This window comes from Pelophylax lessonae, assembly GCF_965119305.1.
Source record: "Pelophylax lessonae genome assembly, chromosome: 2".
In the NCBI taxonomy this organism is placed as follows: Eukaryota; Metazoa; Chordata; class Amphibia; order Anura; family Ranidae; genus Pelophylax; species Pelophylax lessonae.
Window position 1 is genome coordinate 590,868,178 of NC_138769.1, and position 16,526 is coordinate 590,884,703.

Here is a 16,526-nt window from a genome sequence, read left to right on the forward strand (position 1 = left end):
CAGTTGGACTTGTGTATATGGGGCTGGAAGGGTGCCCAGTGTTCTGGAGGCTTGCAAGATCTTTTCCTTTGCTGGAGAAAAGTGCACCCTTAGCAATACATCTCTTGGTACAGAGGCTTCCAGAAACTTAGGCTTGGGTAGCCTATGGATTCTATCTATTGTAAGTTCGATAGGGGAGAGTGCTGGTACTAGAGAGGAAAACAGTGTGGTAGCATATTGGTGTAGGTCTGCGGGGGGGACATCTTCAGGGATGCCCCTGATTTTGACATTGTTGCGGCGGGATCGATCTTCTAAATCCGCCAGTTTATTTTTTATCCACATCGTATCCTCTTTGCTCTGTGTATGCATCCACTAATTCATTGACAGTATCGGTGCATTCCTCCATTTTCTGCTCCATGTTATGAACCCTGTGCCCCATGTGCTTCATCTCATAAGAGAATTTGTCCATGATTGTGGATAAGTTGGACATACAGTGGGTACGGAAAGTATTCAGACCCCCTTAAATTTTTCACTCTTTGTTATATTGCAGCCATTTGCTAAAATCATTTAAGTTCATTCTTCTTCCTCATGAATGTACACATAGCACCCCATACTGACAGAAAAACATAGAATTGTTGACATTGTTGCAGATTTATTAAAAAAGAAAAACTGAAATATCACATGGTCCTAAGTATTCAGACCCTTTGCTCAGTATTTAGTAGAAGCCCCCTTTTGATCTAATACAGCAAGGAGTCTTTTTGGGAAAGATGCAACAAGTCTTTCACACCTGGATTTGGGGATCCTCTGCCATTCCTCCTTGCAGATCCTCTCCAGTTCTGTCAGTTGGATGGTAAACGTTGGTGGACAGCCATTTTTAGGTCTCTCCAGAGATGCTCAATTGGGTTTAAGTCAGGGCTCTGGCTGGGCCATTCAAGAACAGTCACGGAGTTGTTGTGAAGCCACTCCTTCGTTATTTTAGCTGTGTGCTTAGGGTCATTGTCTTGTTGGAAGGTAAACCTTCGGCCCAGTCTGAGGTCCAGAGCACTCTGGAGAAAGTTTTTGTCCAGGATATCCCTGTACTTGGCCGCATTCATCTTTCCCTCGATTGCAACCAGTCGTCCTGTCCCTGCAGCTGAAAAACACCCCCACAGCATGATGCTGCCACCACCATGCTTCACTGTTGGGACTGTATTGGACAGGTGATGAGCAGTGCCTGGTTTTCTCCACACATACCGCTTAGAATTAAGGCCAAAACGTTCTATTTTGGTCTCATCAGACCAGAGAATCTTATTTCTCACCATCTTGGAGTCCTTCAGGTGTTTTTTAGCAAACTCCATGCGGGCTTTCATGTGTCTTACACTGAGGAGAGGCTTCCGTCGGGCCACTCTGCCATAAAGCCCCGACTGGTGGAGGGCTGCAGTGATGGTTGACTTTCTTCAACTTTCTCCCATCTCCTGACTGCATCTCTGGAGCTCAGCCACAGTGATCTTTGGGTTCTTCTTTACCTCTCTCACCAAGGCTCTTCTCCCCCGATAGCTCAGTTTGGCCGGACGGCCAGCTCTAGGAAGGGTTCTGGTTGTCCCAAACGTCTTCCATTTGAGGATTATGGAGGCCACTGTGCTCTTAGGAACCTTAAGTGCAGCAGAAATCTTTTTGTAACCTTGGCCAGATCTGTGCCTTGCCACAATTCTGTCTCTGAGCTCTTCAGGCAGTTCCTTTGACCTCATGATTCTCATTTGCTCTGACATGCATTGTGATCTGGAAGGTCTTATATAGACAGGTGTGTGGCTTTCCTAATCAAGTCCAATCAGTATAATCAAACACAGCTGGACTCAAATGAAGGTGTAGAGCCATCTCAAGGATGATCAGAAGAAATGGAAAGCACCTGAGTTAAATATATGAGTGTCACAGCAAAGGGTCTGAATACTTAGGACCATGTGATATTTCAGTTTTTCTTTTTTAATAAATCTGCAACAATGTCAACAATTCTGTGTTTTTCTGTCAGTATGGGGTGCTATGTGTACATTCATGAGGAAGAAGAATGAACTTAAATGATTTTAGCAAATGGCTGTAATATAACAAAGAGTGAAAAATTTAAGGGGGTCTGAATACTTTCCGTACCCACTGTAAGTGAGGATTGAAATGTCATTAGCATATTCTTCAGAGTGGTGTCAAGTACTGGCTGCCCTGTGGTGGGGAATGCCGCTATGGATGTTTGTAGGGAAGATATGGAGTGCATGGAGTACATGTTGTTACTCACTGTGGGTTCCGGCCGGTCGGAGTCATCCATCCTCATCCGTGCCTTGGCTGGGCTTCCCGGTACTGGAGATATCGGAGTCGGGCTCGGAGGAGAGTGCAGCGGAGGGCCGTCCGGCGCTGGAGAGGAATCCACATCTGGTAAGTCTGTGAAAGCCTCCGGAGCATTGCGGCCTTGTCTCGAGGCGACGCCATTTTGGCTGCGGTCTGAGAGCACGGCGGCTTGGAGAAGAAGGCCGTTAGCTTGGTGGGGCCCCGCTCATCCTTCCTTTTCCTTGATGCCATCACCCCGGGTGTGAGGGCTAGTAGAGGGAGCGGTAAGTGATGGTGGATTGTGCTTTACGTCCTCGGTATCCGCGATTATCCCGGCTGGGTCCTGAGAGCTCACGGCTTAAGCGGCCATTCAGTACGCGCGCAAGCCACGCCCCCTAAAAAAAAAAAAAAAACAAGGATCTACATTGATATTACGTCTTTAAACCAAAAGTAGAATGTGCATCAGTAAATCATTTTTTTGTTTTTTTTTTTAGAAACCAGTGCACTCTTGAGTAAAAGTATAGTAAGGTGGGTGATATACCATATTTGCAGCTCTGTCATTTATGGATGTTTTTGTCATTTGCAGCTGGTCATAACATGGAGCTCCTGGAGCCTCTGGTAAAATTCCAGGTGGGGCTGAAGAAATTGGATCTGCATGAAGAAGAACATGTCCTCTTGATGGCCATCTGCATTCTTTCACCAGGTCAGTCAATGTATAGACTATTGAAATATCTGTAGTACATATGAGTATGTTTGGGCCTGAGCTGAAGAGTATCAGTAACAACATATTTGGCATAATTTTTATCTGTAAGCCACACATGTAAGATTTTTGGGAGGGAAGAAAAGATTGGAGAAGCAGGCTACTTGTCACTAGGGATGAATGAACGGTTCAGCCCGAGCATGAGTTCAAGCCGAACATTTGCCTGTTCGGCTCTTTGCCAAACACCCGAATTTGCAGGGTGTTCACCCTGACGAACACCCTGCAATGCACTAAGCGCTGCACAGTGCATGCTGCTCCCTGATTTGGCAAAGCTTTGCCCAATTAGGGCACAGCATAAGCTGGTTGTTGTCCCAGGGACTGGGAAGCCGCCTCAGCTTTCTTAACCACCGATGAGTCATCAGATGTCAATGGGTTTCCCCGCTGACAGCTGAACAGTAAAATCATACCCCCAAAATCCATACTCGACCCTTATCCGGGCATGTAGCCTAGCATGTCAGGAAAGGGAGGGGTATGAACGAGCGCCCCTCCCCTACCATACCAGGCCACATGCCCTCGACATAGGGTAGTGGTTGCTTTGGGGCAGAGGGGGCTCTGCCCTCCCCACCCCAGAGCACCTTGTCCCCATGTTGATGGGGAGAAGGGCCTCTTCCCAACAACCCGGGGCTGTGGGTGTCCCCCCCCCCCCCCAGCCCCCCTATGTGAATGGGTATCGTGTACATAGTACCCCTACCTGTTCGCTAAAAAAGGGTCAAAAAGTAATAAACACAAGAGACAAATCCTTTATTAAAAAAAAAATGGTGTCCCTCTATGTAAATCCATCGTCCATCACGCTGCCCGCCGGTCTCGAAAAATATAAAAAATGAAAAATGCTCTCGCCTCCTGGGAGGCCTCCCACTGAATGCCTCCTCTTAGCTTAGACATTTCCTATATAGGTAAGGAGCAGGGCCACCTGGCTATGTCATCTGATGGCACCACCCTCTTCTGATGTCACATGCCCAGCATGCACCAGTCTGTGACATCAGAAGGGGCAGTGCTTATTTAATTTTTGCTGCAGCATGTTTTATGCATGCTACAGATGCGCCACTTTACAGGCACATTAAGGGGACCCCTAAGGGACTTTATTCAAATGAATTTTTCATTTTTATTGTTACACTATAGACATATTTAAAATCCCTGCTCCTGAAAAAAATGATTTGTTTTTAATTTATTTATTTATTTTTTATTGATATATGTCCTCCGCCCGCCTCCTCTCAGTGAGCTCAGTGAGGATATAATGCTTTTAGTCCTCGCTCACTGAGAGGAGGCGGGGCAGAGGCGGAGCGGAGGCGGGGCAGAGCACGGCCTCAATTCAATACATACAGTACAGCTCAGGACACCTGTGTAATAATGCGAGATTTCATCCCATGAGATACATCCCAGCACCCCCTGTGAATCGCCGAATGACGTGATCGGCGGCCGGACCCGTAAGTGAGGAGAGGATGAATAAAGTAGAAAATAAGGTATTTCAAAGCAAAAAAAAAAAAAGTTTCCATTGGTAAAAGTAATTTTAAAGGGGATTACATACATCTATGTAATCCAAGTTATTAAAAATGGGTGGAACTCCACTTTTAAGATTTTTCCTGTTCGGCTCCCATAGACTTCAGTGGGGTCCACTGTTCGGGAGTTCTGCTGCGAACCGAACAGGGGGTGTTCGTCCCTTCCCTACTTGTCACTAAGCTGCTGACTGCTTCTTAAAGTTACTAAAAGTTACCTAAGTGCATATTGGTGCCATTAGATTAGATGGCACCTTCACAATAAAATATGATTAGGAGAACCAGAATATTCTCATAAGGATATGTACATTCTGTAATTAAACCAGAATATTCTCATAAGGATATGTACATTCTGTAATTAAACTCATGGGGACAACTGCTGTAGAGAGAGTAGCAGTGGGGTCTAGGTCTTTCTCTTTCGATCATTGTCGGACACAGCTCCTTATCTTCTTGACCGTTGGGTTATGCTGCCCCCACAAGAGTAGGACACTAGGCAGGAAAAAGCTTGACTATGCCTATGGAGCAGTCCAAGGAGATATACTTCCACTTTCAGCAGAAGGCATTCCGTTTTTTTTCTGCCTAGTCAGAAATAAGGACCTAGTTCCTTGCTGGGATCTCTGGTCCTAGAATCTACTATCAACTGCCGTACTGGGCGACGGACTGGATAATGTAGATCCAGAGGTTCCCCCCAGTCTGGCCAGCAAGCCTGCGCAGGCCTCAGCTCTGTGCTAGGTTGGCCGCAACATAGCCCCACTGGACGGGGGCTGGCCTGCAAGTTAAATGTCTCGCGAGGGCGCATACGACCTGGCCTCGGCCTGACTCGCAGCGTTCCTCCTGACCGACAGCCCCCCCTATTCCTATGGAGCGGTGTGGAGCGGAAGTGACGAAACGCGTTAGTTTGGAACGCATAGCTTCATTACGGTACGTCAGGTGGAACGCAAGCCGGAAGCACTGCTCGCCACTCTGCAGAAAGGACGCACAGCTGACCGCTGACAACCGTCTTTTTACTTGTATACCTACCTGCTTTTAAAATCCACATTGTGGGTAATAAATAACTTTAATATACTACACCATCTGGAGCTTTTTTCCCTTCCTCCATATTTATCTGGTTTCTTACCCCGGTATGAGGAGGAGCCTGATACCAGTCCATATGAATCTAAAGGGGAACCCGCCCAGGGGGCAATTAAGCGCGAGTGGTCCTAATGCTATAAGGCATATAGGACCCATTTGATCTGGTAATGATTTAATCTACACACAAACCCAGAGAAACGAATCAATGTCACAGAATTTATGGATATCCACGTTTGAGCACCTGCACTTTTGAACCTATTGGATTAATACAGTCACAAAGGACTTTTACATTTGAACATTTTGAGCACAACAGTCATTTATTTTAGACTTTATTAAATGTGATCAGTCACTATTTATTTTTTCCTTCTATTTATTGATTTTATTTATTGGTCCATTTATTAATTCATATTTATAAAGTCACTGATTTAAATTGAGGCACATATTAATTTATTAGATAAGTGAGCTACTATTTGTTTTTGTAAACATAAGTTTATTCAGCAAGCACTGTAGCTAGCCTTTAGGCTCCATGCACACAGGGCGTCATAAAAACGTGCTCCAAAGCTGTTTACATAACGCCGGGAAACAGCAGCTGTAAAAACGTGCTTTCAGTAGCTTTTTCTACTAGCGTTATTGCACGTTTGGCCACAGTAGCTGTTAGCAGCGGTTTTTTTTGCCTCCATTCAAAATCAATGGTTCCCTATTGATTTGAATGGAAGTCACACCGCAGGTCGGATCAGGGTGATCCGACTTGCGGTGCGACCTGCACTGTGAGAATCTTGAGGGGGAACTCCACGCCAAAATGGGGAAAAAAACGGCGTGGGGTTCCCCCCCAGGTTCCAAACCAGGCCCTTCGGATCTGGTATGGAATTTGAGGGTAGCCCCGCGCCGAAAAAACGGCGTGGGGTCCCCCCCAAAATCCATACCAGACCCTTATCCGAGCATGCAGTCCGGCATGCCAGGAAAGGGGAGGGGACGAGCGAGCGGCCCCACCCCCCCTGGATCATACCAGGCCACACGCCCTCAACATGGGGGGTGTGGGTGCTTTGGGGCAGGGGGGGCTCTGCACCCCGCACCTCAAAGCACCTTGCCCCCATGTTGATGAGGACAAGGGCCTCATCCCCACAACCCTGGCCGGTGGTTGTGGGGGTCTGCGGGCAGGGGGCTCATCGGAATCTGGAAGCCCCCTTTAACAAGGGGGCCCCCGATCCCGGACCCCCTCCCTATGTGAATGGGTATGGGGTACACTGTACCCCTACTCATTCACCCCATAAAATGCAGTGTATGGAAATAACGACAGGAGACGTTTTGGAAAATTTATTAAAAATCTTCATCCGGCTCTTGTCCTCTCCGGGGGTCTTCTCCTCTCCGAGGGTCTTCTGCTCTTTTGCTGTCCGCCCTTCTTGTCTTCTCCTCTCCGGGGTCTTCTGCTGTCTTCTGCTCTTTTGCTGTCCGCCCTTCTTGTCTTCTCCTCTCCGGGGGTCTTCTGCTGTCTTCTCCTCTCCGGGGGTCTTCTGCTGTCCGCCCTTCTGCTGTCCAATCTTCTTGTCTTCTCCTCTCCGGTCTTCTGCTCTTTTGCTGTCGGCTGTCGGCTGTCCTTCTTCCTCCGGTCCTCCTCCTCCGACGTCTTCAGCGATTATGCCGGCCTCTGGTCTCTGCAGCTTATTATATAGCCATTAGGGGCGTGGTCGCCAGATGACGTCATCGGGAGACCACGCCCCTTGTGTCACAGATGACGTCATCTGTGACATAAGGGGGCGTGGTCTCCTGATGACGTCATCTGGCGACCACGCCCCTAATGGCTATATAATAAGCTGCAGAGACCAGAGGCCGGCATAATCGCTGAGGTGCCCCCCCTGCCCCAAAGCACCCACACCCCCCCATGTTGAGGGCGTGTGGCCTGGTATGATCCAGGGGGGGTGGGGCCGCTCGCTCGTCCCCTCCCCTTTCCTGGCATGCCGGACTGCATGCTCGGATAAGGGTCTGGTATGGATTTTGGGGGGGACCCCACGCCGTTTTTTCGGCGCGGGGCCACCCTCAAATTCCATACCAGATCCGAAGGGCCTGGTTTGGAACCTGGGGGGGAACCCCACGCCGTTTTTTTCCCCATTTTGGCGTGGAGTTCCCCCTCAAGATTCTCACAGTGCAGGTCGCACCGCAAGTCGGATCACCCTGATCCGACCTGCGGTGTGACTTCCATTCAAATCAATAGGCTCCCATAGGGAACCATTGATTTTGAATGGAAGAAAAAAAACGTATAACGTGGCTTAACGCACGTTAAGCAACGTTATGGAGCCTTATGGAGCCTTTAGCAGCATCAGACGTTTTTTGCAGCTTGACGCTGGAGCTCCTGAACCCACAGTTCCTGGGTTTTTTTTGGAGCTGTAAAACGCCTATGCCACTTGGAGCTCCTAAAAGCTCTATGTGTGCATGAGGCCATAGAATAACATGGATGGGCGTTCTGCAGCTGCAAAAAAAAACGTCTGACGCTGCTAACAGCAGCTGTAAAAACGTCCAGTGTGCATGAGGCCTTAGTGTTAAGGCTATTACTTGCATTTACCGTCTTTAATCTATAGCTGCTGCTGCACCATTCACTTTAATATATCATTACCTATTCATACCATTGTTTAATATACTCTTTGGCGCAGGGAATATACCTTGTTATATTTTTTTACATGTCAGGAGCGGTGCCCACCCTGTTCCTGGTATGGTAAGCAGTTTTCCACCCTCTAACCCTGGAGATTTTTGGGGTGAATGTGGGCCCCTCCCTGGGATGGTCGGACCCCCGGAGTTCTCCTTCCCATGCAGCGCCTGCCTCCATTCTCGGGGTCCTCTGCGAACTGTTACCCCCCCATCTTCCCATAGGCCCCTCCCATGGGGTGGCCATACCCTTTAGGTCGGTCTGGGGTGTCAAGCTGGTTATGGGGTTGGGGGGGGGGTGGAGGCCGCAGGCAACGAATCGACCTTTGAGAGGGGCTGTACCTGGTGGGGGCCCCCCTTTCTGCTGGGATCATGGTCGGGGCTCCTGGGGGCCCGCCGGGAGCCGCTTGGTGCCGCCATTTTATTGTAGCCTTTGCTACTGATGATCATGGGCCATGTTTGTGTAGCCTCGACAGCCATTTTCTTGAGGTTTCTCATTGAAAATAGCGGCGGCCATGTTTTTGGAGCTGTATGGACAGCGATTCGGCAGTGGGAGCCCCTCCTCATCCCCTGATGCTGACTCCTGGATTTTTCTCTTCCTGATCGCCGCATGGTGTGCAGTTTGCCAGGTGCTGTAAGTGCCTGATTGGTGGTAGTGAGTCTTTTTGTGGGGTTCTCTCTCCCTCTCCCTGCTAAAGCAGCAGTAGTGATCTATGCTTGGCCTTGTGGCACGTTAGTGTTATACACTTTTTTTGTGTGGGTCCCCTCTCAGAGGCTGCTGGGCCCTCCCAGTCCCAACAATTCCTAACTGCACCGACGGAGGTCCTGAAGTCCCTGGTGTCCAAGGTAGATTTGGTCCTGGGAAAATGGACTAGCAGATGCTTGGGTACTTGGACGATTCTTCTGCGAGCGGAGTCTCTGAATGCTCTGATGGACAATTTGGAGATTACTCCACAAACTCTGAAGGAGTTCGGTTGGATTTTGAACCTTAAGAAGTCTGCTCTGCTTCTGTCCACAAGACTGGACTATCTGGGTCTGACTCTGGACTCGGCTTAAGCCAGAGTGTTTCTTCCTCTGCAAAAACTCCAGAAATTGCAGGAGGCAATCCAGCTTCTGCTGTTCAGCAGGCGGTCATCCCTCCGGGCTTGCATGTGGGTTCTCGGCCTGATGGTGTCTCCCTTAATGGGGGTTCTGTTTGCACAGTTCCACATGAGATCTCTGCAAAAAGATATCCTGGTGAAATGGTACAGGAATCCTCAGTCTCTAGTCAATCTAATCCTGTTGAGCCAGGGTACAAGAGGGTCCCTGACATGGTGGCTTCCTTCTTCGGCACTTCGACAGGGAAGATCCTTTCTCCCCCTGTACTTGACGGTTGTCACTACGGAAGCCAGCCTGTCAGGGTGGGGAGGCGCAGATTGTACTCAGGGGGTGGACTGCCGATTAATGTACTGGATCTTGGAGCAATCAGACTTTGTCTGGATCATTGGACATTTCATCTTCAGGGGTGTCCGGTACGCATTCAAGCGGACTATGCCACAGCCTGTGTCAATCACCAAGGGAGCACAAGAAATGCCCTGGCGGCTCGGGAAGCAGCCAGTATTCTAAAGTGGGCAGACCGATTCGTTCCAGCCCTCTCTGCTGTACACATTCCAGCAGTGGAAAATTGGCAAGCAGATTACCTCAGTCCACAGGCGTTGGACCAGGGGGAATGGTCGCTTCATCCGGAGTTGTTTCATCAGTTGTGTCTCCGGTGGGGTACTCCCGAGGTGGACCTGTTGCCCTCTTGCCTCAACAGGAAGGTACAGAGATTTGTGGTGGGATCCTCTAGCCAAGGCCACAGACGCCTTAGTTGCTCCTTGGAGTCAGTATCATCTGATTTACGCCTTCCCCACTCTTAAACTTCTGCCAAGACTCCTGTGCAGGATCGGGGCAGAAGGAATTCTGGTCATTCTAGTGGCTCCAGACTGGCCTCGCCAGTCTTGGTACGCTAATCTGGTACGACTAGTCACCGATGCTCCTTGGAGACTTCCTCTAAGGGAAGATCTGCTGTCCCAAGGGCCAATCTTCCATCCTGCTTTACAGTCGCTGACTTTGACGGCTTGGCTGTTGAAAGCCAGGTGCTAAAGAATAGAGATTTGTCTAAATTGGTGATTCCTACGCTGTTAAAGGCTAGAAAATCTACCTCTAGGAAGATCTACCATTGTACTTAGAACATGTACATTGCGTGGAGTGAGTCTCTTGGGGTTCATCCTCGCTCTTTTTCGGTGGCTCGAATATTGGCTTTCCTCCAAGGGGGGGTTGAGTAGTGCCAGGCCTTGAGTACCGTCAAGGGCCAGGTCTCGGCCTTAGTGGTTTTCTTTCAATGCCCATTGGCCACACATTCCTTGTTGCGTACCTTTATACAAGGAGTTCAACACTTGGCTCCTCCAGTGCGGCCTCCATTGCCGCTGTGGGACCTCAATTTGGTGCTGTCAGTTCTTCAGAAACCTCCTTTCATCTCTGATTTCCATTTGAATAAAGACATTGTGTTGCCTTCCCTATGTCCCAGGCCTAAACATCCTAGGGAGATTGCTTTGCATTCCCTGAATGTGGTTCAGGCAATCAGGGTGTACCTTGCAGCTACGGAGTCTTTTAGGAAGTCACACTCACAATTTGTACTTACTGATTGACCTCGAAAAGAATTGGCTGCTTCTGCTGCGACCATTTCCAGATGTATCAGACAGACAGTGATTCATGCCTATTCACTTAAGGGTCAGGTTCCTCCTTTACCTGTTAAGGTGCACTCTATTTGGGCACTTAGTGTCTCTTGGGCCTTCCGGCAGGCGTCAGTGATGCAGGTTTGCAAGGCGGCCCCCTGGTTGTCCGTGCACACTTTCACAATGTTTTATAAGGTGAATGTGTTGGCATCTGTGCATCTATGCTCCTTTTGGCTGCAAGGTTTTGCAGGCTGCTGTTTAGAGGACCTGGTCCTCTTTGAGGGTGTATTGTTTTTTCAGGTGAGCTCTAGTTGTTTATGGTTGAGCTCCATGTTACCTGGTTGGCTACGGTTTAGCCTCTGGAATTTTTTCTTGCTGTTCCCACCCCTCATGTTTAACACTGCTTTGGGACGTCCCAACGGTCAAGAAGATAAGGAACTGTGTCCGCCAATGAACGAAAGAGAATGGGATTTTTGACTTACCGTAAAATCAATTTCTCTGATGTTCATTGACGGACACAGCACCCACCCCTCTGTGGAGTTGGTTTTCTTCTGGCACTGCTTGTAACAAAACTGAATGTCTATAGCTGAGAGCGGGAGTATATCCCCTGGGACTGCTCCATAGGCATAGTCAAGCTTTTTGCTGCCTAGTGTCCAACTCCTGTAGGGGGCACCATAACCCAACAGTCAAGAAGGTAAGGAGCTGTGTCCGTCAATGAACATCAGAGAAATGGATTTTACGGTAAGTCAAAAATCCAACTTTTTCAAGATGCTCTCTGTATGCCTAACATGTCCCGCTGATCTCCGTTTGCAACCATTGGTTTCATGTTAACACAGTGAATTATACTCATTTGTGGTGCTTAGAACCATTTTTAGGAATCAGAGGTTGTATAGTTGGTTACAGACTGCAAGCCAAGTGGTATAGCTGTAGTCTAAATCTGTCTCCACTTCCCATCTATTAGAGTTCATATATGAAACTATATTTTTTGCATATTGTTATATTTGCACAATATATCCTTGGGGACTGTATTTGGGAGCTTGTGTTCGTGTCATTTATGGCTTTGGGCAAATGCAGTGTGCTTTTTGGTGCATTTTTTATCAGTTCGTTGACCAGTGTTTTTGACCTGCAGTTGACCTTTTATTGACAGACACAGCTCTTCTGAATCTTGACCACTGGCTTATTTAGCCACCTATATAGGACACTAGGCAGAAAAAAAGCACAGCACTGCCTATGAGCCTATACCCTTCTGGTATAAAACAGACGACCAATGGAATTGCCTGGCGGCCTCCTCGACCACGATTCATTGGATCAGGCAGACGCTTGTCAGGTGTACACTATTAGAGGGCAGAGTCCTCTCTTCCCCATTAAGGCACGCCTAATTTAGGTGCTCAGTGCCTCCTGTGCTTTCAGGTACTGGTCTTTTAGGTTTGTGAGGCAGCTACCTAGTCGTCTGTTTGCTTCTTCTGATGCTTGTTTTTGGCCGCAAGCTTTTGCTGACTGCTGTTTAACCATTTGCTACAAAATCACATACCTGTATGTGATTTTGCTCAAGAGGTTGTACCGGGGTGATGCCCCTCACTGCCACCTTCTGTGGCTCACCCAGGCTTTCCTGTTCCACTGGGAGACCTGAGCCACCAGCCGGGACGTCCGCCAGCTGGCCAAAAATCTGAACAAAGCCGGAATCCGCTTTGATTGGGTCTCCGATGTAGTAAGCCGGAAGCGACATCACTTCTAGTTTACTCAGCAGCCAACGCCGCCAGTTTTAAAAAATCCAAAGTGTTCAAAAACGCTGATCTTAGATACTCTTCAGTGCAGAGGAGGGGTTTGGGGTCTTTTAGACCCCAGATCCCTCCATAAAGAATACCTGTCAGTGTCACTGCCTATTACTGTTGGGATCGGAAAATGTATTATTAAAGCACCCTATCCCTTCGTGCTTGCACGCCAAAGCAAGCACATACATAAGTCACGCCCGCAAATGTAAACCGTGTTCAAACCACACGTGAGGTATCGCCGTGATCACTAGAGCGAGAACAATAATTCTAGCGCAAGACCTCCTCTTTAACTCTAAAAATGTTTAAAGCGTCGCCTATGGAGATTTTTAATTGCTGTAGTTTTACGCCATTCCACGAGTGTGCGCAATTTTAAAGCGTGTCATTTTGGGAATCTACCGGTGTTTACTCGGTGTAACATCATCTTTCACATTATACAAAAAAATTGGGCTAACTTTACTGTTTATTTTATTTTTTTTAATTCATTGAAGTGTATTGTTTCCCAAAAAAATATATTTAAAAGACTGCGGCACAAATACAGTGTGACATAAAATATTGCAATAACCGCCATTTGATTCTCTAGGGCAGTGATGGCGAGCCTTGGCACTCCAGATGTTTTGGAACTACATTTCTCATGATGCTCAACTACACTGTAGAGTGCATGAGCATCATGGGAAATGTAGTTCCCAAACATCTGGGGTGTCAAGGTTCGCCATCACTGCTCTAGGGTCTCTGCTAAAAATATATATATAATGTTTGCCGGTTCTAAGTAATTTTCTAGCAAAAAATATTGGTTTATACTTGTACCATCAAATCTCAGAAATAGACCTGGTCTTGAAGTGGTTAAGACTCCTTGTTTGCCCCGGTAGGGTTTGTATTATGTGTGGTTGGCATGTTTGTCTGGTCGGCTTAGTTGTTTTTTGGTTTTCCCACCCCTCGTTGAGATACTACTTTGGGACATCCCTATGGTCAAGATTCAGAAGAGCTGTGTCTGTCAATGAACTTAAACGAAAACGGGATTTTTCGTTACTCAGAGTAAAATTATTTTCTCTGAGTTCATTGACAAAACACAGCACCCATCCTTCTACTCTATTGGAGTTTATACTTTTGAAATCTCTTTGGTACAAACTGGATTGCCTATAGCAGAGAGGTGGTTTTATACCAGAAGGGAACTGCCCCAGTGCTGTGTTTTTTTTAATGCCTATCGTCCTACACCTGTAGTTTCCAATATAACCCTATGGTCAAGAATCAGAGGAGCTGTGTCCGTCAATTAATTTAGAGAAAAGGATTTTATAGTGAGCAACAAAAAATCCCATCCCATTATGGTACAGAAGGCACAATTTGCTTTTCCCTTTGAAAATGTATGGTGTAGTTCTTTTTCTTGCTCATAGAAAGCAAAATGGTTAATGTTATGACCTTGAAAGAGCCGTCTTAGAAATATTGTGTATAAAATGTTTTATAGACCGCCCAGGTGTGCAGGATAAAGCACTGGTTGAAGCCATTCAAGATCGCCTCTCTTCTGCACTTCAAACATACATCCTCTGCAAGCATCCTCCTCCAGGAAGTCGACTCTTGTACCCCAAGATGATCCAGAAACTTGCTGACCTTCGCAGCCTAAATGAAGAGCATTCCAAACAGTATCGCTTCATCTCTTTCAAGCCAGAGCATAGCACCATGCTCACTCCACTAGTGCTCGAGGTCTTTGGAAATGAAATCTCTTGAGTTTGATCTAAGACTTTATTTTGAAAGTGTGAGTAATTTGGTGTATCCAAGTTAAGCTGGGTCTTAATTCTGTTTTCTTCTATGGGAAATAACTGGGAGTTCCTTTTAATCAAATGATTAATTTGCCATTGTATATAGTACATACTATTTTAAAAGACCTACATGGATAAGCTAAAGTGGAAGGTTATAGTGCTTTCTTTAATTATGCTACAAAAAAAGGGTTAACCTTCTTTGCCATGCTGTTGATGTAATGTATCAATCTTACAATGCTTTGCCATGTTGTGTGCCTTCTAGACAGTTAATGTCAAATCTTGTAAACTTGATATTTTGGTCCATACGGGCTCTCCTCTATTTATAAAAGCCATTGTTGACTAAATTTCAAACTTGTGAATCTCAAAGTCATGTGCCAAATTGTGAAAGACTCTAAACATCCTAACTTCTTTAAATTATATATTAGAATGTAAATATTTTACTACAGCAGTTTAACCAAAGTGTGTATGTGCTTGATATAGAGCAGAATAGTTTATGCATGTACTATACAAAGAGCCAGGTTTTACTGTGTCTGTCAGCTTTAGTGGGTCATTTTTAAATGAAAAAGGGTTTATTTGGAAAATTTATATTTTTCTATGCATAGGGAATTATATTTTAAAAATATAATAGCCTTTTGTTCACATATAAAAGATGAATTGCCCTTATTTTTGACATTTTACCTGAATGTGTAACATTTAACTCTGATAGACTATGCACAAAGTTATAATAGATATTTCCACTCAAAATAGTTATTTTCAGATAGGTGAAGGATGATTTGGGAGCACTCTGTGTAATGTTAGACCAACCTAAGGAGCCTTGCCGTGAAAATTCTCAACAGTGAAGTTCCTCTGTCAAATTTCTTTTCCCACAGTTCTTTTTTTTTTTGCCAGAATTATTTGTCTTTTTTTTAAAAGAAAATCTGCTGACGTAGACCAGGATTGCTATATAGAAAGAGATTATATTGCTGGGAAAATTCACGGTGGTGGAGCTCCACAGAAAACCAGCGTTTAGTTTAACTATACACCTGAAGTCTTCCTTTTGCATTTCACCTGAAACAAAATAGTTTTTTGAGCAGAGTTCTTCTTTAAGTGAGAAGCCACAATACAGATCAGGGAAAATATTTTTTCTCAGCCCATTTATATGTTTGTAAGGATATGGCATATGAAATTCACATAAAATATTTTATACTTATCTCTTTTAAGTTTGAAATTGTCATAGGAGTATATCATACTGGTTATTATGATAGCTCTAAATATAGCAAGGGCTGCTTCATCTGAATAAAACTGAGCTAAGTTCCAAGGTAACAACCAGAGAAATAGCACTTATTTTTCTACAATATTTTTAAAAGGCAAATCAAACGGAAATTTTTGATTTTTACAAATATGCAGAGAAACGGACTTTATTCTGATATAGCAAGCAAGAAAAATATGTATATTTATATATAGTTTGGCCTTAACGTGTGTGTGTTTGTGGTGGAACCCTAAGACGCCCCTGTGTGGCAATGCACTATGGTCTCTCCTTTTGTATTTTCATCGGCTGAATGTAGCTCTTATCAGTTTCCTTATGGAGATCTATTATTGGGCACACTGTTTCATTTTAGGCCTAACCTATTGATGTCTATACTGGTAACTAGGAGTGGGTATGCCCTAAGAGCTTTAGACAATTACTGCCTATGAGGTGGAGATTGTGATGTCACCTCCCCTCCTCTCCACCTCATCCAATCCCAGAATGCTTTGTATTCATTAAAAAATACAAGGTGTTCTATAAATGGTGGGAAAGCCGAGCAAAGAACCTCCTGTGGTCATTGTGCAGTGGGGCGGCTGCTCGGCACAGGACCTAGAAGAGAGTAGCTAGCACTGTAGTGGCACCAACTACTACTTTTGATTTTCAGCTTTCCCAGCAACCCCTCAAGTGTAAGATATGCATACTTACATTATGCCAAGTTGGACCAATGTAGGTATGGAATAAAGATCTTACCTGGAATTCAGTTTTAAAGCTGAACACGGGAATTTTTTTTCTCATGCAGTGGATCTCTGCCCACACAACAGGAGTTAACTACTTGTTTTTGTCTAGGAGACTG

At 46.0% G+C, this 16,526-nt stretch overlaps 1 protein-coding gene across 1 annotated transcript in view; it reads left to right on the plus strand.

Moving 5' to 3' along the window:
• VDR (vitamin D receptor) overlaps window positions 1–15,319 on the plus strand; it is a 365,732-nt gene extending 350,413 nt beyond the window's left edge. The window contains exons 8-9 of the mRNA XM_082246135.1: window positions 2,855–2,971; window positions 14,157–15,319. Of these exons, the coding sequence (XP_082102261.1) occupies window positions 2,855–2,971; window positions 14,157–14,416 (377 nt within the window). The 3' untranslated portion in view covers window positions 14,417–15,319. The remainder of the gene's footprint in view (window positions 1–2,854; window positions 2,972–14,156) is intronic.
• The last annotated feature ends 1,207 nt before the right edge of the window (window positions 15,320–16,526 follow it).